Here is a 20,320-nt window from a genome sequence, read left to right on the forward strand (position 1 = left end):
GGTTTCTGGAAGAGAGGCGGGGGGATGGGGTGGAGCGAGAACTGAGAACCTGCCAAAGTGCCGGGAAGCAAATGGGAGATGAGGGAGGAGTAAGGGATCGGAATAATTCCTTCAGGAAAAAAAATCCGATTAGGCTGTAGCGAGAGTGATAGGAATCCCAGATTGAGGAGGAAATAGGTGAATTTTGGTGGGAGGGTGGGGAGACTTTGAAGAGATCTCTCTTGTGCTCTGGGATTCTGGAAAGAGGAGGGTAGGCGGCAGGAATGGCAGCAGAGGGCATAGAAGAGAGAAACTGAGGAAAGTTGCTGGAAAGGTTTGGATGAGATGTCAGGAAGCTGGTTTTTCTGCCAAGAGATCTAGGCTGCCTGGATTCCCAGGGGACCTGGAGAGTGGCCTGCCCTACATGTGGCCACATTCATCTGGGGCCAGGCCTTGGGCCAGTGCTTTAATAGGGAAGGACCCGGGCCTCATGGCTTGGTGGTGTCTGGATGGGCTTCCCGAAGGCCTTGCTGAGCCATGGAGAGAACTCTGGAGATTGGGCTCACAGCCCTTGCACTGCGTAGCTGCTTCCTCACCACGGACCAGGAACAGCAGAGACTATAGGAACCTAAGGAGGAGGGTAAAGGCTCTGCCCAGAATTTTAAAAGTATGAATGAAGTCTAAGAGCTCTTTCTCAGCTTATCTCAGTTAATTCCCTCCACCTGATGGTTATTGGCATAGTTCTATCAGGAGCCAGGTTGGGTCAAGCAAGTGATCTTTGGGTATTTCCTACTTGGGAAGTTACTAAAGGATTATGATTTTTATTATTGTAGGGGCTTTCTCTTTGGAAGGTGGCCTGAAAATTGAACTGGGGTGTCCTTGTTTCTCCTATTGTCCAGGAAAACATAGATGACTGGATACAGAATCGAGAGACTTCAAGTAATGTGGAGATGTTTCGACCTTCAGGTCAGTGGGAACAAGCAAGGGGACTGATGATTGTCTCTCCCTAGGAAGCTGACCATCTTTGCCATTGTGATTCCTCAGGTTCCACTGGGCTGATTCCCCCATCCCACTTCCAAGCTCGTCCCCTTCCAACTCTACCAAGAATGGCTCCCACCTGGGTCTCAGACATTCCCCTGGTCCAACCCCCAGCCCGTCAAGATGTCTCAGAGAGGCGGCCAGACCAGAGACCTCAAGTGATAATGTGGGAACAGGATGTCTCTGGCAAAGTGCAGGAGCCAGGGCAGAGAGGCAGGTAGGGATTCATTGTTGCTCTTTTCTTGCCAGTGACCCTTCTTCTTCTTTTAAAAAAAATTTTTTTTTCAATTTTTATTTTTGATACAGAGACAGAGCACAAGTGGAGGGGCAGAGACAGAGAGGGGGAGACACAGAATCCCAAGTAGGCTCCAGGTTCTGAGCTGTCAGCACAGAGCACGATGTGGGACTCCAATTCATGAATCATGAGATCATGGCCTGAGCCAAAGTTCGATGCTCAACCAATTAAGCCATCCAGGCGCCCCTCCCCTGACCCTTCTTCACTGAAATAGATTCCTTACCCTGTTTGAGCCCTTAGTTCCATAATTTGTGTATTTTTGTATAAGCAGTTACTGGAGTTTATAATGCATAAATTACAAGGCAGTTGGGGCGCCTGGGTGGCTCAGTCGGTTAAGCATCCAACTTCGGCTCAGGTCATCATCTTGCAGTCCGTGGGTTCAAGCCCCGCATCAGGCTCTGTGCTGACAGCTCACAGCCTGGAGATTCTGTGTCTCTCTCTCTCTCTGCCCCTCCTCAGCTCGTGCTTTGTCTCTGTCTCAAAGATAAATAGACATTAAAAAAAAACCCAACAACAACAAGGCAGTGTGCTGCATGGGGATAGCAAACATGAATGAGATCCTGATATCAGTGAACGAAAAATCCTAAGGGAAGAGGTAGACTGACCAACAGCTGACAGTAGGGAATAAGCATAATACGAGGCAAGACCAAGAAGTGCAAAGTAGGAGTATAGATAGGCTATACTGTGGTAATGTGCATTCATTCTGATGGAGTACTTGCCATTAGAGCCGGCCCTGCTATTTGTCGAAGTTATGTCTGTAGAAATTCTTTTTTTTTTTTTTTTTAACATTCATTTTTAAGAGACAGAGCGTGAGCAGGGGAGGAGCAGTGAGAGAGGGAGACACAGGATCTGAAGCAGGCTCCAGGCTGTGAGCTGTCAGCACAGAGCCTGATACGGGACTCGAACCCACAAACCACGAGATCATGACCTGAGCTGAAGTCGGATACCCAACCGACTGAGCCACCCAGGCACCCCAGTGTTTGTAGAAATTCTAATTCTTGTTCTTGATGTTTCATGTGTGTCTTTTCCCAAATGTACTGGAATGTCATTCTGCCATTTTGCCCTGGAGTGGGATTGCCGATGGGTCCACCTTGGACCCTGTCCAAGAGGAAGGAGCATGATGACAAAAGAGGAATACTGGAGTGTGGGTCAGGAGACAAAGACTGCTGCTAGTCTGGCTACCAAGTAGGGTCCTTGGCCAGTCACTTAATGTCTCTAGGCTATAGATCCCTGCCATTTTGTTTGGGTGTTTATTTATTTTTAATGTTTATTGATTTTTGAGAGAGAGAGGGAGTGTGTGTGTGCACGGGAGAAGGGCAGAGACAGAGGGAGACAGAAAATCCAAAGCAGGCTCTCTGCTGTCACTGCAAAGCCCGATGTGGGGCTTGAATCCACAAACCATGTGATCATGACCTGAGCTGAAGTCAGACAGTGAACCGACTAAACTACCCAGGTGCCCTGATCCCCGTCATTTTGAAAGAAAAATCCTGTGGTTCTGGGCCTCCGTGAAGGAGTTGCATCAAGAGCCATGTTAAGATAAGCTGGTTTAAGTTTTACAAGATACCAGTATACTATGTAATTTATTGATGTGCTGTCGACTCCTCATATAGTATATCTAACCCTCAATAAATGCTTTTAACTAGTGCCTGGTCTCTCACTCTGTTGATACTGGAAGCCATGACCTCTCTTCCTCTGAAACTTCTTCAAACTTTTCCTTGCTCTTAAATCAGAATTCAGAAATCTCTGGGTGTCTTCCAGCTCTCCATTTCAGAATGTGTGGCCTGATGATATGTACATTTGATGTTTAATGCATTTGCATGTATATAGCTCTCTCAACAGAGGTCATATTCCATGATCTCAAGTAGCCTTTAGGTTCTGTGAGCCTTGATAGTGGACCTAATCTGTTTAGTAGGGCCATGATAAATGACAACAATGATGGAAGTGCAGAGATCCCCATGGCCCAATTTCATCCCCTTCATCACAGGGACAGAGGGACCCTCTTCTCCTCCTGTCTCCATATGTCCCCTTGGCCACCTTCCCAGCACCAGAGACCAGTCTCACTCGTGCTAACCTGTTTTTTAAGGTCTGTGGAGCTAGAAGGATCACAGGCCTTGAGCCAGCAGGCAGAGCTGATCTCTCGGCAGCTGCGAGAGCTGCGGCGACTTGAGGAGGAGGTTCGGGTCCTGCGGGAGACCTCGCTGCAGCAGAAGATGAGGCTGGAGGCCCAGACCCTGGAGCTGGAGGCTCTGGCTCGGGCGGAGAAGGCTGGTCGAGTCGAGGCTGAGGGCCTGCGTGCTGCCTTGGCTGGGGCTGAGGTTGTCCGGAAGAACCTGGAAGAAGGGAGCCAGCGGGACCTGGAGGAGGTTAAGAGGCTGCACCAAGAGCAGGTGAATGTGGGGGTGAGAAGGGTTCAGCTTCACAGTGGTGAACGGGACAAAAGCTTCCCAGCACAGAGCAGGTTTTGAAGATTAGGACCTGTGAGCAGTGGAGTGATGAGATATTTGGTGAAGTCAAGAGAACAGATGACCTGGAAAGAGGAATTTGGGTTTTTTGGTCTTTATCCAGATTTCACTTTTCCCCCAAGACTCAGGTGACCTCCCACCACCTGAATAGGAAGTATTTTGTCTTCCTCCTTCACTCCAGGTAACCACTTCGTGTGCAAGCATTGTGGGGGTGGTGAGGAGGGTGGGAGAGGGTCCTAAAGTGGCCTGGGGAGGAGAGACAATTCAGTCAGCAAGCATTGCTCAGTGCCTACTCTGCCATCCCTGAGGCAGGAGATGCCAATTAACACCTAATTCAGTCCTAATTTGTTATTTGCAACTGGGAGAAACGCCATGCAGGAGGACAAGGGAGTCCTAATATGGTCTGGGGGGGTTAGGGAAGACCACCCTAACCAGTGGACATGCTAAGAAATGAAACCATAAAGATACTGGAAGAAAACATGGGTGAATCCCATTTCTTAAAAAGATAATTTATTGTCATCCATTTTCTTTTTAAAGATTATATGTTTTTAAGTAATCTCTACACCCATCATGAGGCTTGAATTTATAACCCCAAGATTAAGAGTCATATGCTTTACCTACTAAGCCGGCCAGGCACCCCTGGGTGAATTCCTTTATAACCTCAGACTGGGGAAGGCTTTTTTACCTATGAATCAAAATCCAGAGCCATTAAAAGAGTGATATGTTGGCTTTATAATATTACATTTAGAAATGACAGAAGTAAAATTAAAGAATATGTACAGTTTCTATCACAGGAAAAGGCGAATATCCCTAATATGCCTAGAAATTGATAAGGGAAGGGTAGCAATCTAGCCAGAAAATGGACACAGGAGATAGTTCAAAGAAGAATATAAATGGCCTTTAGATTTATGAAAGATGCTTTATGATAAGAAGTTGTCATTTGTGCTGAATAGGAGTGAGCTGGCACGTGGTGAGGTGACGGGAGCCGGGCGACATTAGTAGCATGGGGGATGTGAGGAGGCCATAGGGGCTTGAGTGCAGGAGACGAGAGGAGCACTGGATGATGTGTGGACGACAAGGCCTTGGGGCTGTTCAGAACTTTGTACTTTACCTTGAGAGCAATGAGCCACTGTTGAAAAGTTTTCAGTAGGGAAATGACGTCAGATTTGTATTTTATGTCTAAAAATTTGGCCAGTTTTGTAGGGCACCTGGCTGGCTCCGTTGGTAGAGCGTGTGACTTGATCTTGGGGTTGTGAGTTTAAGCCCTAGGTTGGGTGTAGAGCGTACTTAAAAATAAATAAAATAAAAACCAGCTTTGTGATTTCAGTCCAAAATGATCACTTCATGGTATGGACATAGGGCTGGAGGGGCAGAGTCCTACCTTCCTTGAGCTGGCTTTCAAACGTGCTGTGGCAGACGGTAAGCTGTGTGGAAGCGAGGTCATTCCAGATGATTAAAAGGTGGTAGGATGGAGCAGGTGGTGGGGGCCCAGGAAGGCCTGTTGAGGAGGTGACACTGCCCGAGGTCTGAGGAGTTGGGGGAAGCCAAGCCTCAGGCAGACTCCGCCGTGGGAAAGAGCTGGTTTGTTGGTGCAGAAGGGAGGGCATTGTGGCTGGAGCAGAGTGGGCAGTGGAGAGTGGTACGAGCTGAGCTCAGAGAAGTGGCCAGAAGCCATGGTAGGTTGGCCTTCACAGGCTGAGGGCAGAAGATGGGCTTTGTTGTCCGTGCCATGATAAGTGTTTGGGGCTTTTTTTTTTTTTTTTAATGTTTCTTTTTGAGAGACAGAGATGGAGCGTGAGTGGGGGAGGGGCAGAGAAAGGGAGACAGACTCTGAAGCAAGCTGCAGGCTCTGAGCTGTCAGCACTGAGCCTGACGTAGAGCTCAAACCCACGAACCATGAGATTATGACTTGAGCTGAAGAGAGAGCAGTTTGCTGGGTTGTTGTCTAAGGTCACAGGAGGTGGGGGTGAAGGGAGAGGGCCTGAGCAGGAGCGGATTTGCAAAGTCCAGATGTGGTAGTGAGTTGACTCCTGCTGTGCCCTCTCTTCTCTTTACAGCTCTCCTCCTTGACGCAGGCTCACCAGGAGGCTCTTTCTAGTTTGACCAAGAAAGCTGAGGGCTTGGAGAAGTCTCTGAATAGTCTGGAAACCAGGAGGGCAGGGGAAGCCAAGGAGCTGGCTGTGACCCAGAAGGAGTCTGAGCTGCTGCGGAAGCAGCTGAGGTAAAGGCGGGGGGGGGGGGGGGGGGGGGGCCCAAGGGGGGGGGNGTGGTGGGTCTCCAGGGTGCCTCACTGTTGGCTGCCTTATTCCCACCCCAACCCTAGCAAGACCCAAGAAGATTTGGAGGCACAGGTGACCTTGGTTGAGAATTTAAGGAGATATGTGGGAGAGCAAGTTCCTCCTGAGGTGCAAAACCAGACCTGGGAATCGGAGCGACAAGAGCTTCTAGAAACTGTGCAAGTGAGAGTATAGGATGCCTCTGTGTGGGGGCTGGATGTGGGGTGGGAGGACTCAGGGATCAGATCCTGGGACAGGAGTGGCCCCTGAAGAAGAGCCACCTTCACTCATAGAAGTGAAGGCAGTGCTGTCAAGGGGCAGCGTGCTGCCTGCTGCGTGAGGGCCTGTGGAGGTTCTACACAGACGGTGGCTCTCACCCTCCCTCTCTCAAGCACAGCACTTGCAGGAAGAGCGGGATGGCCTGCGCACTACAGTGGAGCTGCTGCAGGTGCGTGTGCAAAGCCTCACGCACATCCTCACCTTGCAGGAGGAGGAGCTGGCCAGGAAGGTAGGCCCCTTGCCCTAGTGGCTCCCTGTGAGTGGGAGGTGTTAGTATGCTGCCAGAACCTCCTGGGATCTTCCTTTCTGTGAACATTTCTTGCTGCGGCCCTTGTTTCTTGGTCAGGACAGACAGACAAAGCAAAGCACCTCTTTCCTGTGCCCCCCAAGGAGCCCACACTTCTGCTCTTCCTCCACCCCGCAGGTTCAACCTTCAGATACCCTGGAGCCCGAGTTCACTAGAAAGTGCCAGTCCCTGCTGAAGCGCTGGCGGGAGAAAGTGTTTGCCCTCATGGTACAGCTGAAGGCCCAGGAGCTGGAGCACAGAGGATGCATGGAGCAGCTGAAGGGACAGGTTGCTTGACTCTCACTCTTTCTCCCCATACCTCCCCCCCCCCCCCCCCCACCCCCTCCNTTGCTCCTTACATAAGGGATGCTACTTGTCCAACAAAAATTTATTGAGTGGCTACCATGTGCTGGGAACACAGCCCTGAACAGAGACACGTACTGCTGTCAGGGAGCTTACCTTCTGGAGCAGAGACCCACAGCAGGCAAGCACATAATTAGATGATGTCAAGGAATTATGTGTGCTTTAAAGAAAAATGTAAAAGATAATGTGACAGGAAGACACCATGGGGTCGGCTGGCTTTAGGTTGGATGGTCAAGAATAGCTTCTCTGAGGAGGTGACAGTGTCCAAGGATGGTAGCATGGGCTGCAGCGGTGAGTCTTTGTGGTGTGTCACAAGTGGTCCTTCAAGGTGGGGGCACATGGAACATCGTTCTGGAAGGAAACCTGGACTCAAACTCCATTCCCAGGACTCAAACTCCATGCTCGTCTCCTTGCATGATGTTCTCTTGGAGACTTTGGCACCAGCCCCTTCATTCCTAGTACCCCCCCTCCCCCAGCTTTCTGCTCCAGCTGTGCCCTGTCCTGCATCCTCTCCTCCCCCAGGTGGCAGAGCTCCAGGAAAGAGCTGTGGCCCAGAGCCAGGAGCAGGCCATCCTGCAGCGCTCCCTTCAGGACAAGGCCGCAGAGGTGGAGGTGGAGCGGATGGGCGCCAAGGTCTGTGTCTGAGACAAGCAGAGGTTAAGGGAGGTTAGGGATCTCCCCGGAGTTGGGAGGGGACCCCCTCTCTTCACTGTATCCTTGCCAGGCCCTTCAGATAGAGCTGAGCCGAGCCCAGGAGGCCCAGCGCCGGAGGCAGCAGCACATGGCCACAGCTGAGGAGCAGCTGAAGTTTGTGGCCAATTCTGTCAGGAGGTATCTGGGATGGAGGGAGGGTAGAGTAGTATTTCTGCTTCCCCAGCTTCCTGGGCACCTTGGAGTTTAAGAGCCTCAAGCAAGAAGTGCTAGAGAGCTGGTCATTAGAGGATGCAGGGCTAGAAGTGTGTAGCCCTGGAAAACTCCCTGTGCTCATTTTCCCCTGGTACAGCCTGCCCCATGTTCATCAAGGGTCAGTTGTTAGGATTCCTGTGCATGTTCGGCTGGAGGCAAGGCCCTGCCTCCTCCTGTAGTTCAGTTCCCCTGGGAGGATCTCCACCTTCAGAGTTGTTTGAGGATGGGGAGTGTGGATTCTCCATCTTTCTTTCTTTAAAATGTTATGCCTTGTTTAGTTGGAACCATGTTCTAATCTATTTATTTTAAAGCTGCACACCTACTGGCTTACTAGATATTCCATCTAAAATGTATCCTGTTTCCTTTTTAATTAATTGCAAGCCTGTGTCTCTCATACCAACTTCCCAGGTTTTTCCTTCTCGACTCTTGTTTTATAATCTTTAGAAAGACCTCTAAGGAGAAACGCACTTTCTTTGTGTGGGTAACAGCCCCTCCTCAGCTTTGGACTTTGGGATTGAGATGGCCCTCAGAGTGCTCCTGGCACAGTGCCTGGCTTGTCATCTACACTCTGTAAATGTTTACTGTTACCATGAGGCTGTTCCGAATGGATCACGTAAGAATTATTGGTGTAGCAAAATTGTGGTGCCGGATAGGTTCTTGCCCACCGTTACTTTCTGTTGGATTTGTACCTGGAGGACTAATTTCATTAAAAATTATGAAAAATTTCCACTTTGCACGGATGGAGAGACTAGTTATAACGAACCACCCTAGATTCAACTCCCTGCATGTGCCTCCTGTCCCCAGGAGAGTGGAAAGATATGCTGTACACAGGGTTTTACTTTGGCACCAGGACATCACTGAAATGGTTGTTGCTAATGATTGTTTGCCAAAAAGTCCATGAGGCTTAAAATAACCCACGCTCATATTATTGCCAGGTTTGTTAGATAGCCTCTAGATGGCCTGGAGACCTTGTCAGCAAATGGCTTTAAGGGGCATCTGGGTGGCTCAGTTGGTTAAACGTCTGACTCTTGGTTTCTGCTCAGGTCATGATCTCACAGTTGAGTTTGAGCCTCACATCAGGCTGTCCACTGACAGTGCGGAGCCTGCTTGGGATTCTCTCTCTCTCTCCCTCTCTCTCTGCCCCTCCCCCCACGAAAATGAAATAAATAAAAACTTGAAAAAAAATGGCCTTAATAAGTCACAGGAAGTGTTGGAAGCACCTGCTCACACCATTTTTTAGATAAGTGATCTCTGCTGTCCTGCTAGGGATATAACTGTCAGCCTTTGTCATTCGTTTATTTTCCAGTTGATACAGACTTGGACTCTCCTGGGGAGTTTTACCCTTGCCCTGAGATGCAGGTCCTTTCCCCAGGGGGGCAGTGTAGGCCTCTCAGCTTTCGTGAAGCATGCTGGTCCTGCTTTGGGCACAGCCAGCTGATACAGCACGTGGATCTGGCCTTCAGTGTTATCAAGGAATTGCTGGAGAGAATAGCTTTCATCTCTCATGTGTACTAGTGATCAAAAAATAGGTTTTGAAAAATAAACTTTGCAGGTTGCTTGAAAAGATACACAGTCAAGTAATGCCTTCTTGGAGTGAGGGCCCTTTAGGAATCTGATGGAAGCTATGTGCTCTCTTTAGAAAAACGCACCTAACTGCTGTATATCCAGATGTGGCATATAGCACCAGATTACCAAAGCCAGGAGACATGTTCAGGGACCTGTAGCCAAAAAAAGTCCAAATCAGCTAGAGATGAGCCGCCTTTAAGGCACTTGTGGACTGTGAATCATTTGTATTGAACTCTACTGTGTATATGGGCTCTGGGTCCAGATGAGATATGTGACCCCATGAAGCTCATTCTTGCTTTTACTGCAAGGCTTTTATTAAAGACACTGATTGCTAGGACCCAAATGAGAATCTTACTGTAGGTTTTGGGACCAAGCATAGCTGTGCTGTCCTTATGAGAAACGTGATCATTTTTTAAAATGTTTATTTATTTATTTATTTTGAGAGAGAAAGAGAATGTGAGCAGGGGAGAGGGTCAGAGAGAGGGAGAGAGAGAATCCCAAGCAGTCTCTACATTGTCAGCACAGAGCCCGACGAGGGACTTGAACTCATGAACTATGAGATCATGACCTGAGCTGAGATCAAGAGTCAGACACTTAACCAACTGAGCCACCCAGGCGCCCCTCAACTGGATCATTTTCACCTAACAAACACCAAAGGGCTTAAGCTCTCAGATTTTCTTCCTTATTGGCTGAGGAGCTCAGGCGTGACTGGCAGGGCAAAGAGTTGGTGCTCCAGCCCTGGCTTCAACTTCTCTTTCCCCGGCTGTGATTTTCCCTTCGCAGCTCCCCACATGTTTGGCAGCAGAGGGTAGACGTTGTCCCTACAGGTCATATCAAGTCCTTCTGGGAATGAGGTGGGGTTGAAGGGTCACTGACCCCGTGCCTTCCCCAGCTTCCAGACCTGGCTCCAGAGCACCGTGGCTGACATGGAACGAGCCACCGCGCGGCTGCCCAGCCTCACCAGCCGAGTCAGCTATGCCGTTCGCAGGGTCCACACTGTTCGCGGTGGGTAGGGCAACTGCCAGCCCCAATGTAGCCCTCCTCCCCCATCTGTCTCATCCCACACCCGTCCCCTTGCCTACATGCCACCAGTCCCTGCACCTCTTCCCCTTACTCCCCTCTTCCCTTTTCACTTCTTCAAACTCCTCTCTCTTGTTCTCTGCCTTTTCTCCCACAGGCCTGATGGCTCGAAAACTGGCCCTTGTTCAGCTGCGCCAGGAGAGGTGAAGTTTAGGGCATTTTGAGGTGGACGAGAGGGGGTTAAGGCGTTGTTTGCCTTCAAACAGTGAGGACTGAGGACGGATGGAAGCTTAAGAGCTTAGGAATCAGGCTGTGTGATTTCCCCTCACTCTGTCCCTTCCCTGCCCAGCTGCCCCCAGCCCCCACCGGCCACAGATGTGCACCTTGAGTTGGAGCAGCTGCGGGAAGAACGGAACCGCCTGGACACAGAACTGCAGCTGAGTGCCCACATCATCGAGCAGGAAGTGGGCCGGGCCCGGGAGCAAGGTACGCTTGGTCCTGGAGTCCCCGGGCTGAAGCGGGGGCCGGGGTTGGGTGCATTTGTGGGTGGAGAGGAGGGAAGAGCTGTTGCGTGGCACAGGGAGGCACTCTGGGAGGCCTGTGAGTGCCGCCTCTTCCCAGGGGAGGCGGAGCGGCAGCAACTGAGCAAGGTCGCCCAGCAGCTGGAGCAGGAGCTGCAGCGGACCCAGGAGTCCCTGGCTAGTGTGGGGCTGCAGCTGGAAGCAGCTCGCCAGGGCCAGCAGGAGAGCACACAGGAGGCTGCCAGTCTCCGACAGGAACTGACCCAGCAGCAGGAGATCTATGGGCAAGGTGTGCGGGAGGGGAAATGGGTTTTCCCTGGAGGGCTGGGGGGAGCCAAGAACCAAGGCTCCCCCTGTCACACTCCATTTGCAACCCCCCCCCCCCCAGCTCTGCAAGAGAAGGTGGCTGAAGTGGAAACTAGGCTGCGGGAACAGCTCTTAGAAACAGAGAGGAGATTGAATGATGCTCGGAGGGAGCATGGCAAGGCAGGTGAGATTTGCTGGGATGGACATGGGCTTCCAAGGAGATTCAGGAAGTGCTGGACATAAAGTTTTTTTAACGCTGTTTTGGAAGTATGCAAATAATGAAGTTACCAAGAAATGGCACAGGTAAATTCTCAGGTGGTGAACAGACTCACATAAGCCTATCAGCATATCAGGCACTGGCATGTGACCAGCCCTGGAGCCTCCTAAGCCCTTCCCAGCCACTCCCTCCACAAAGGCAGCACCATTCCCAGTCTCACACCAACAGTTACCCCCAATTATTTTTTTCTTAATAACAGTAGAAATGTATTCTCTCACAGCAGTGGAAGCTAAAAGCTAGAATTCTGAACTCAAGATGCTCACAGGGTTGGTTCCTACTAGAGGCTCTGAGAGACCTTCTGTTTTATGATTCTCTCCTGCCTTGTGGTGGTTGCTGGGAGTCTTTGGTTTGTAGGCATATCATTCCATTCTGTCTCCATCTTTACATGGCATTCTCTCCTGTGTGTGTCTACCCCCAACTTTTTTTTTCAAGTGTTTTTTTTTTTTGCTAATTTGTTTTTGCTTTTTTATGTTTATTTATTTTTGAGAGAGACAGCTCGAGTGGAGGAGGGGCAGAGAGGGAGGGGGAGAGAGAGAGAGAATGTGAGAGAGTCCCAAGCAAGCTCTGAGCTGGCAGCACAGAGCCTGATGCAGGACTCAAACTCATGAAACTGAGATCATGACCTGAACCAAAACCAAGAGTTGGATGCTTAACTGACTGAACCATCCAGGAGCCCCTCAAAGATTTTATTTTTAAGTAATCTCTGTACCTAATGTGGGGCTTAAACTCAAAAACCCAAGATCAAGAGTCATGCTCTACTGACTAAGCCAGCCAGGAGCCTCCCCCCAACTTTTTATTAGGAAAAAGTTCAAGTACCTACACAAGTTATAAGAGTCACGTAATGTCCACTTGTATACCTTTAACTAGGTGTTAACAGTTAACTAATCTTTTTTTTAAATTAAAAAAAAATGTTTATTTTGAGAGAGAGAATCCTAAGCAGGCTGCATGCTCATCGAGGAGCCGAACATGGGGCTCCATCTCACTGCTGTAAGATCACAACTTGAGCCGATATCAAGAGTTAGATGCCTAACCAACTGAGCTACCCTGGTGCCCCAAGATTTTAGTTTTTTAGGTAACTTCTACACCCAATGTGGGGCTTGAACCCACGACCCCGAGATCAAGAGTCACACGTTCCACTGACTGAGCTGGCAGGTGCCTCAGCAGTTCCTAACCTTTTGCTACATTTGCTCTATCCATATATACACATACACTGATACATGCATTTTTGGGGGAATCATTTAAAATAGTTACAAACATCATGGCCATTCAGCTGCATCTCCTACAAAGAGGAACATTTTCTATATAACCTCAGTATGATTGTCACATTAAGAGCATTAATTGCACAAAATCTAATACCCAGTTCATATTCAGATTTCCCTTAAGTGACTCCAGGAAGGTTCAGGGATGGGGAAGGTACTTTGGGTTCACAGAGTCATAGGGTCATCAGTCACCCTTCCCACCAGACAGAAGAGACAGCTGTAGAGCATAAATGGCTTCCCTGGGCCTTAGAGCTAGGAGCCCAGTGTTTCTGCCCCTCATTCCAGTCCTGTTCTCATGGTGCCTCTCTGCCTCTGGGCTGCCCCACACCTGTGCCCTCTGTGCCCTGGCTTCCACATAGTGGTCTCCCTGCGCCAGATGCAGCGCAAAGCCACCCGGGAAAAGGAACGGAACCAGGAGCTCAGGCGCCTGCAAGATGAGGCCCGGAAGGAGGAGGGGCTGCGGCTGACCCAACGCCTGCAGGAGCTAGAAAGGGACAAGAACCTTATGCTGGTAGGGGATAGCAGAGACCAGGGCCCTTCTGGAGCTGGTTGGGGAGTAGAGTTGTAGAAGGAGGAGGGGTGGCTCTGCGGGGGCTCGGTGGCGTTTAACCCTCTCCTTCCCAGGCCACCTTGCAGCAGGAGGGTCTCCTCTCCCGTTACAAGCAGCAGCGACTGTTGGCAGTTCTTCCTTCCCTGCTGGATAAGGGGAAATCTGTTGAGTCCAGTCCCAGGGCCCCAGGGCCCCCAGCACCTGTACCTCCAGCAGCAGCACCCATCAGCAGGGAGTCCATAAAAGGTAATGGTCCCTGTAGGAAGGGACACACATGAAGGGGACTTTAGCAATCTTTCCTCCAGACACTCTTAATGCTTGAGCATTGTTCTCTGTGACCCTTGGAGGCCCAACAACCTCTTTTATCCATGCCCACCTTGGGCCAGAGAGCTCTGTCCCTCATAACTCTCCCATCCAATGGTAGCCCTGTTACTGTGCAGTAGTTGGCAACAGCCTTCTCTTCTCAGGCTCCTATCCCTTGGAGTTTTCCTTCCCAGGATCCCTCTCTGTCCTGCTTGATGATCTGCAGGGCCTGAGTGAGGCCATCTCCAAAGAGGAAGCTGTTTCTCAAGGAGACAACCAGAACTGTCCTCCTCCAGTCTGCCTCTGAGCAGCTGGGGGCTCAAGGTGGGCCGGAAGGATGGTGGAGAAGTGGGGTGGGGTGCGGAGGTCGGCCAGCTGCCTTTATGGACACGAGCTGCCAAGATGTCTATGAATTTTGTGGCACAATAAAGATGACTACAATAGGAGCCATGTTCTTTCTGGGAATGGAAGGGAATTCTCCCAGCATCCATTTCTTTCTGGAAAATGTGAGAAGTCCCACACAGCTGTTTCTCTAGGCAGTGCCTTTTTCAAAACCCCTTTCCCTGGGCTGCTTGGGAAGTTGTTTGAGAAGCTCCAGGTTTTCTTTATTCTCAACTTTTGTTTTAAAACTCTTTACCTCTTGGATTGCCTGGTGGCTCAGTCGGTTAACCATCTGACACTTGGTTTCTGCTCAGGTCATGATCTCAGTTTCTGAGTTCCAGCCCCGCTTTGGGCTCTCTGCTGTCAGCACAGAGCCTGCTTCAGATCCTCTGTCCCTCTCTCTTCCCCTCCCTCACTTGCGCTCTCTCTAGAAAAACAAACAAAAACAAAACAACAAACTCTACCTCTGGAAAATAATCACTGTCAGGAATGAGGAATATAAGACCTCGCTCATTTGAAAGAATCTCAGAGCTAAGGCCATGTCCTTGTTCAGGGGCCACAGTGGTGGGCTTGATGGGTGGGTCCCTGCTCCCGTGGCTCTGACATCAGGGTTGGGGAGACAGATGATGGACAAGGACCTACGTGGACAAAGCAGCATTGCCATGAAGAGAAGATGCATACAGTGTGTGACAGAACCTGACTGGGGAGAGACGGCTAGATGAGGGGACAGGAAAGGCCTCCTTGAGGAGGGGATGTGTGACCTGCTTTGGCACACTCCAAAGAGTCCTGCAGAGGGCAGACAAACACAGGCTGAGAGTGGGAAGGGAGGACCTGGTTTAAGTCTGTAGGAAGCCCTTGGAGTACTTTAAAGCCAGGAAGCAGCCACACAATTAGGCTGACAAAAACATTTTTATGTTTAATTTTTGAGGGAGAGAACATGAACAGGGGGTGGAGTGGAGGGGCAGAGAGAGAGGAGGACAGAGGATCCAAAACGGGCTCTGTGCTGACAGCAGCAAGCCTGATGTGGGGCTTGAACTCATGAACCATGAGATCATGACCTGAACCGAAGTAAGATGCTCAACGTACTGAGCCACCCAGGTGCCCCTAGGCTGACACTTTTAAGAGCTAGGTTGGCTGGCTGTGGAGGACCAGGTTTGGGTGTGGGGAGGGATGAAGAGTGTCAGCTAGGAGGGTACTGGGAGAGTGGGGAGAGATGGATTCCAGGATGGGGAGGTGGGCTGGACTTGGCTTGCGGGTGTGGGGGGAAGGGGCAGAATGAAGTCTTGGAAGTGACACCGCTGTCCCTCACTAAGAGGGAGCAGACCAGGTGGGGAACAGCCTGGGGAGGAAGGGTGTCCTGTTTGGAAGGCATTACTTATGAGGCTCACTAGACCTTTAGTCCAGAGGAGACTTTCCTGAGGAAGAGGTTCTAAGGGTCTCCGAGAGACTGAGACAAGACTTGGACCAAGGCCTAAAGGTCCCAGGCAGTGGAGCCCACAGAGAGCTGGCACCAAGGACCAGGGCAGCAATCAGAGGGGCCGGTGAGCAAGGTTCTGGAGGAAGGAGGAAGAGGCTGAGATGACGGGAAGCGGAGGCAGGTCCCTCCGAAGCCTCTGAGCTGTGACTGACGAAGCCTGCTCTGGGGTGGGGAGGAGTCAGAACGTCCTCATACTTCCTCACCTGCCGTCACCCCAGGTGGCTCCTGGACAAAATTCTTTGCATGTCACTGCTTGGGAGGCCCCCTGAGTGTCTGATGAAGGCACATGCTGGAAAGCAGTCTGGAGGGGAGTGGAAATTCCAAGGGTAAAACTGAGTCCCAAGGGGGAGGGTCGGGGTGCTGGCTGAGACCATCCCAGCTGCATCTTGTGTGTTTAAACAGGAGCAACTCTCCCTGCTCCTGCCCAGGCGTCCTACCTCCCAGGCCCTGTAATTAGACTGCTTCCCCATGCAAGGCTTGCTCCCATTCCTTGGCTTCCAATGGCTTCAAGGGATGAAAGGTGGAAGTCCCTGTGATTATGGAGATGAGAGCTGGGTATTGATTGCTTCAGGGTGTGTAAGGAGGAGGATGTGAAAACAAGGGTGGGGTGACCAAAGTCTAGGTCATTGACAGAGCTGGGTGGCTGGCTCCCAAAATTGGGGGGACTAAAATGAGGGACGCCACCGTCAGAGGTTACACATCAGCCATGGCCTACCAAACAGGTTTGTCCAGTTAGGTTCTGATGGATTCCTTGTGTCCCTGGGCTGGCCCTCCCCAGAGATTGGACGCCTCCTCTCCCTCCTCCCCTATAAAGTCTCTTGGGGCTCCCAGGCACCTAGACTCAGCCCACCCCCAACTTTGGGGGCCAGGAGACAGCCATGAAATTCAACTGGAAGCTCCTGGGGATCCTGGTCCTTTACCTGTATGCCGTAGGTAAGCCAGGAGTGCAATTTGGGTTGTTGAAAGATGGTCAAGCAAGGTGAGGGTGAATTGGATGCATAGGGATGGAGGAGATTCCAAAAGATTCTGGGTATTAACATGAGGGATAGTGTTAAGAGGTTGAAGGAGATGCAGCTCAATGTTTTTACTGGTTCAGGTATAGGTCCATGTGGCAATTTTGATCAGAATCCAGGTATATGGGCTAGTATTTTTCACAGCTGAGGACTGTGTGGAGGATGGATGTCACTGTAGAGGCTGAGATCTGGGTGCCACATGGGCCCAAGGTATAGATGGCTTTAGAGGTATAGACCAACACAGAAGCCATGCCATTGGGGATCCCAGCCAGGGTGGATAGAGTTTATATCAGGTCCTGTCAATTTAAAGTTGGTCAAGTTGGGGCACCTGAGTGGCTCAGTCAGCTGGGTGATCAACTCTTGATTTCGGCTCAGGTCATGATCCTATGGTTCATGAGATTGAGCTCTGCACTGGGCTCAGCCTATTTAAGATTCTCTCTCTCTCTCTCTCTCTCAAATAAAAAAGAAAGTTGGTCAAGTTAATGATACCAGATAGGGTTTTTATATCGTGTTAAGATCACTTTGGTATTTTGTAAATGTGTAGAGACTTCTTTGAGAGTTGTTTTTTAAAAATGCATTTTACTATTTTTTAATTTTAAAAAAATGTTTATTTTTGAGAGAGAGCACAAGCAAGGGAGGGGCAGAGAGAGAGGGGAACAGAGGACCCAAAGTAGGCTCCGTGGTGACAGCAGAGAGCCTGATTTGGGCCTTGAACTCACAAACCGTGAGATCATGACCTGAGCCAAAGTTGGATGCTCAACTGACTGAACCACCCAGGTGCCCTCTCCCCTTTTTAAAGTTTATTTATTTATTTTGAGAGAGAGAGAGCAGGGAGGGACAGAGAGGGAGAGAGAGAATCCCAAGCTGGCTCTACACTGTCAGTAAAGAGCCTGATGCAGGGCTCAAACTCAACAACTCAACAGATCATGGCTGGAGCCAAAATCAAGAGTCAAATGTTCAACCGACTGAGCCACCCAGGCACCCCAAGAGATAAGTTTTGAGATGTGTTTGTAGTGTCAGCTCAGCGTGTGGTCTATCTCAAAGAGGCTATGCCTTCTGAGTCTGTAGCTGGGGGAGGAGGCATCTGGCCCTCACTACCTTTTACCTTTCTCCTTACACCTCCACAGGCATCTCGGGCAGCGGAGACCACCCCTCTCACCCACCCACAGAGGCTGGAGAGGAGGATGGGTCCCCAGTATTGCCTCAGGGCCCCCCAATCCCTGGTGATCCTTGGCCAGGGGCACCCCCTCTCTTTGAGGACCCTCCACCTCCAGGCCCCAGTCGTTCCTGGAGAGACCTGCCAGAACCTGGAGTCTGGCCTCCTGAGCCCCCAAGAACTGATCCCCCTCAACCTCCCCGGCCTGATGATCCCTGGCCAGCAGGACCCCAGCCTCCAGAAAACCCCTGGCCACCTGCTCCTGAAATGGACCATGGATCTCAAGAGGAGCCAGACCTTGACCCACCCCGGGAAGAATACAGATAGAGGGATCCCCCAGAGGCATCTCAGTGCCCCCAAGCCCATCTGAACCCTTCTGATTTCCCTTCAATTCTCCCCAATTTATCCTCAATTTCCTTCTTCATTCTTTCCATTAATTCTGAATTCTGAAGGTGTCATTCTCAGTATTTCCTGTCCACTCTTCAGTTCACCCATATTTCCCCACCTGTTTTCTCTGACAGCTGAAGCATACGCCCCTACCTCATGTCCAGTCCTTTACCCACTACCTGCTTCCCAACCTCTTTCCCACTCCTGGGGCTCCCCCTGACCCCCCAGGGCTGGTGGCACTGTATTCTTTGCTGACTCCTGGTGGCCTACAGCTGCAAACTATCTGGAGACCAAATGACGGCTCTTCCGTGAAATGGAAAAATAAAAAACCATGTTTTCCTCATTTTGAATCTAGGCTACTTCTTTGCCAATGATTAGGTCTTTGAATATTGAGATGCCCTCCTCAGAGCACAAACCTACAGAGATCTGGAAGTAATCTGAGTTCCTGTGTTGCAGGAGGAAGTTGGAAATGTAACTCTCAGAGTTACAAGGACATTCAGACCCACATTTACCCCATTCTGGAACCCCTATTTTGGAGAATGAGAAACCAAGTTACATCTCTTTCTAATAGCTTATGGTTTGCACACCCCTGGCTAAACATGAACTTTCCCAAGGGCATGTGGGCGGGACTAAGTTCTAAGGGGATCACTTTCCAGAAGTGTATGTGCCCCTTCCTAAAATGAATCTGCATGACGACTATACCGTGTTTTCATTTTCCACCGATGTCTGTTAACAAACCACCCTTCTCCCTCTGAACAGAGAAAAGCCACGTTCTCTTGCTCACCTCGAACCAGTCAAGAGTGTTCTTCCTGGAGCTGGCAACAAATCAGCGGGGAATAGAAACCACCCTTTCCATCTCATTAGGAGATGCATCTTAAATAAAAGCTTATTTTTCTGTTTAATCATCGTCAATATTTGTAGTTTTGACCAGCCGTGTCTTGTAATAACTGTATTTATAAACCTACTGCAGAGTAACTGTTCTTAACACAGTCTTATGGTCATGGGTAATAAGTTTCCATTTATATACATACTTTTGTTACAGAGATACACAAAAAGACTTCTCAAATACAGTAAAATACAAAAAACTGATACAATGAAAATATATTTCATTAGGTTAAAACTATAGGGAGAGCAGAATTGAAAAAAGAACTAAACAGAAAAATAAATTTGCTGACTGATTAAAAGACTTGCTCACTTATTAAAAGGGTGTTGTAGATATGAAAGTGTTACAGTATTTCATCCGAATATAATTTGAGTGATCTGCTTTTTAACAGGTAAGTACATTACCTAGAAAATATATCCTTTGCACTATTTAAACTTATGATTAAAAATGTTAACTGTTCACTTAAAAATGTAATGCATACATAATTTTAAAAAATTCTTTAAGGGGGTATTTACACAGGAAAGTTAAAAACGCAGGAGCCAAGGGATCTCAATGGCCTAATGTCAATCAAGTGGCTTACCAGGGTGGGGGCTGAAGACGGGTTAAAAGAAATTGTGCATGACCTTAAAATTCGCCACTTAAGATCCAACTTATTTACATGGCAACTCCTACCAAAACCTGTATGTGACCAGTTTGGGAAAAACAAAAAAACAACCCCCCCCCACCTAATTTTAGAGTTGAGAAATAACCCTAGAACACGTAAGAATTGTAGGGGTGACTAGGTTCACGAAATTCATTCAGTCATTATCTTATACCCTTAGTATGTCCATCAATGCCAGGTGCCATGGGGGAATATAGAAAATAAAAATATACAGTTCCCACTCCCCAGAAGCTTAAAATTAAGCTGGAGAAGAAAGGATTTGCATGAAAAGTTAAGTAACAATGTCACAGACAGTAAGGATCCGTGTAACTAGATAATTAAGTGAGTACCAAATAGCCTCGGCAATAAACGCCGTGAGGTCAGAAGGGAGTCACGGGGAGCTGGAACGGTCAGGGGAGGCTTCCAAGAAGAATGCACCGGCGGGGTGAAATACATGCTGCCGAGGTGCTGGCCGGGCAGGAAGAGGATTTGGGGGCGGGGGGGGAGGGGGCGGCTCCAGCGAAGGCGCAGGCGCAAACCTGCCCGACGTCCAAGCCCTGCAGGACCCACCCCCGCGCTCCCATTCTCTGGCGGCCCCCGGCTCCGGCCTTTTGGAGTGCGGCTCGCAGTGTCTGGAAATGGCTTTCTGTCTCCAGCCAGTGGTATTTCCCTTCAGTGACGCCGCTCCCTGCTCCCC

General features: G+C 49.8%; 2 protein-coding genes across 14 annotated transcripts in view; both read left to right on the forward strand.

The window, feature by feature from the left end:
• The window catches only part of CCHCR1 (coiled-coil alpha-helical rod protein 1), a 19,583-nt gene extending 604 nt beyond the window's left edge, over positions 1-18,979 (forward strand). Inside the window, exons 1-19 of one of the 13 annotated variants that reach the window (XM_077763813.1) lie at positions 14-646; positions 879-945; positions 1,024-1,234; positions 3,396-3,699; positions 5,832-5,995; positions 6,098-6,233; positions 6,448-6,558; positions 6,754-6,903; positions 7,501-7,611; positions 7,703-7,809; positions 10,343-10,455; positions 10,628-10,673; positions 10,820-10,956; positions 11,092-11,280; positions 11,380-11,481; positions 13,193-13,344; positions 13,458-13,629; positions 13,851-14,010; positions 18,860-18,895. In XM_077763813.1, the coding sequence (XP_077619939.1) occupies positions 320-646; positions 879-945; positions 1,024-1,234; positions 3,396-3,699; positions 5,832-5,995; positions 6,098-6,233; positions 6,448-6,558; positions 6,754-6,903; positions 7,501-7,611; positions 7,703-7,809; positions 10,343-10,455; positions 10,628-10,673; positions 10,820-10,956; positions 11,092-11,280; positions 11,380-11,481; positions 13,193-13,344; positions 13,458-13,629; positions 13,851-13,993 (2,742 nt within the window). In that variant the 5' untranslated portion in view covers positions 14-319 and the 3' untranslated portion in view covers positions 13,994-14,010; positions 18,860-18,895. Of the gene's footprint in view, positions 1-13; positions 647-858; positions 946-1,023; positions 1,235-3,395; positions 3,700-5,831; positions 5,996-6,097; positions 6,234-6,447; positions 6,559-6,753; positions 6,904-7,500; positions 7,612-7,702; positions 7,810-10,342; positions 10,456-10,627; positions 10,674-10,819; positions 10,957-11,091; positions 11,281-11,379; positions 11,482-13,192; positions 13,345-13,457; positions 13,630-13,850; positions 14,133-18,859 lie in introns of those variants that run through there. The other 12 variants (XM_077763806.1, XM_077763848.1, XM_077763864.1 and 9 more) reach the window with 12 other exon arrangements.
• On the forward strand, positions 15,354-18,443 carry PSORS1C2 (psoriasis susceptibility 1 candidate 2). The gene is made up of 2 exons (XM_077763921.1): positions 15,354-16,477; positions 17,685-18,443. The coding sequence occupies exons 1-2, from the start codon at positions 16,423-16,425 to the stop codon at positions 18,038-18,040; spliced, it is 411 nt and encodes a 136-aa protein (XP_077620047.1). The 5' UTR covers positions 15,354-16,422; the 3' UTR covers positions 18,041-18,443.
• Positions 18,980-20,320: the final 1,341 nt, after the last annotated feature.

This window comes from Crocuta crocuta, unplaced genomic scaffold (assembly GCF_008692635.1).
Source record: "Crocuta crocuta isolate KB4526 unplaced genomic scaffold, BGI_CrCroc_1.0 scaffold1153, whole genome shotgun sequence".
Taxonomy (NCBI): Eukaryota; Metazoa; Chordata; class Mammalia; order Carnivora; family Hyaenidae; genus Crocuta; species Crocuta crocuta.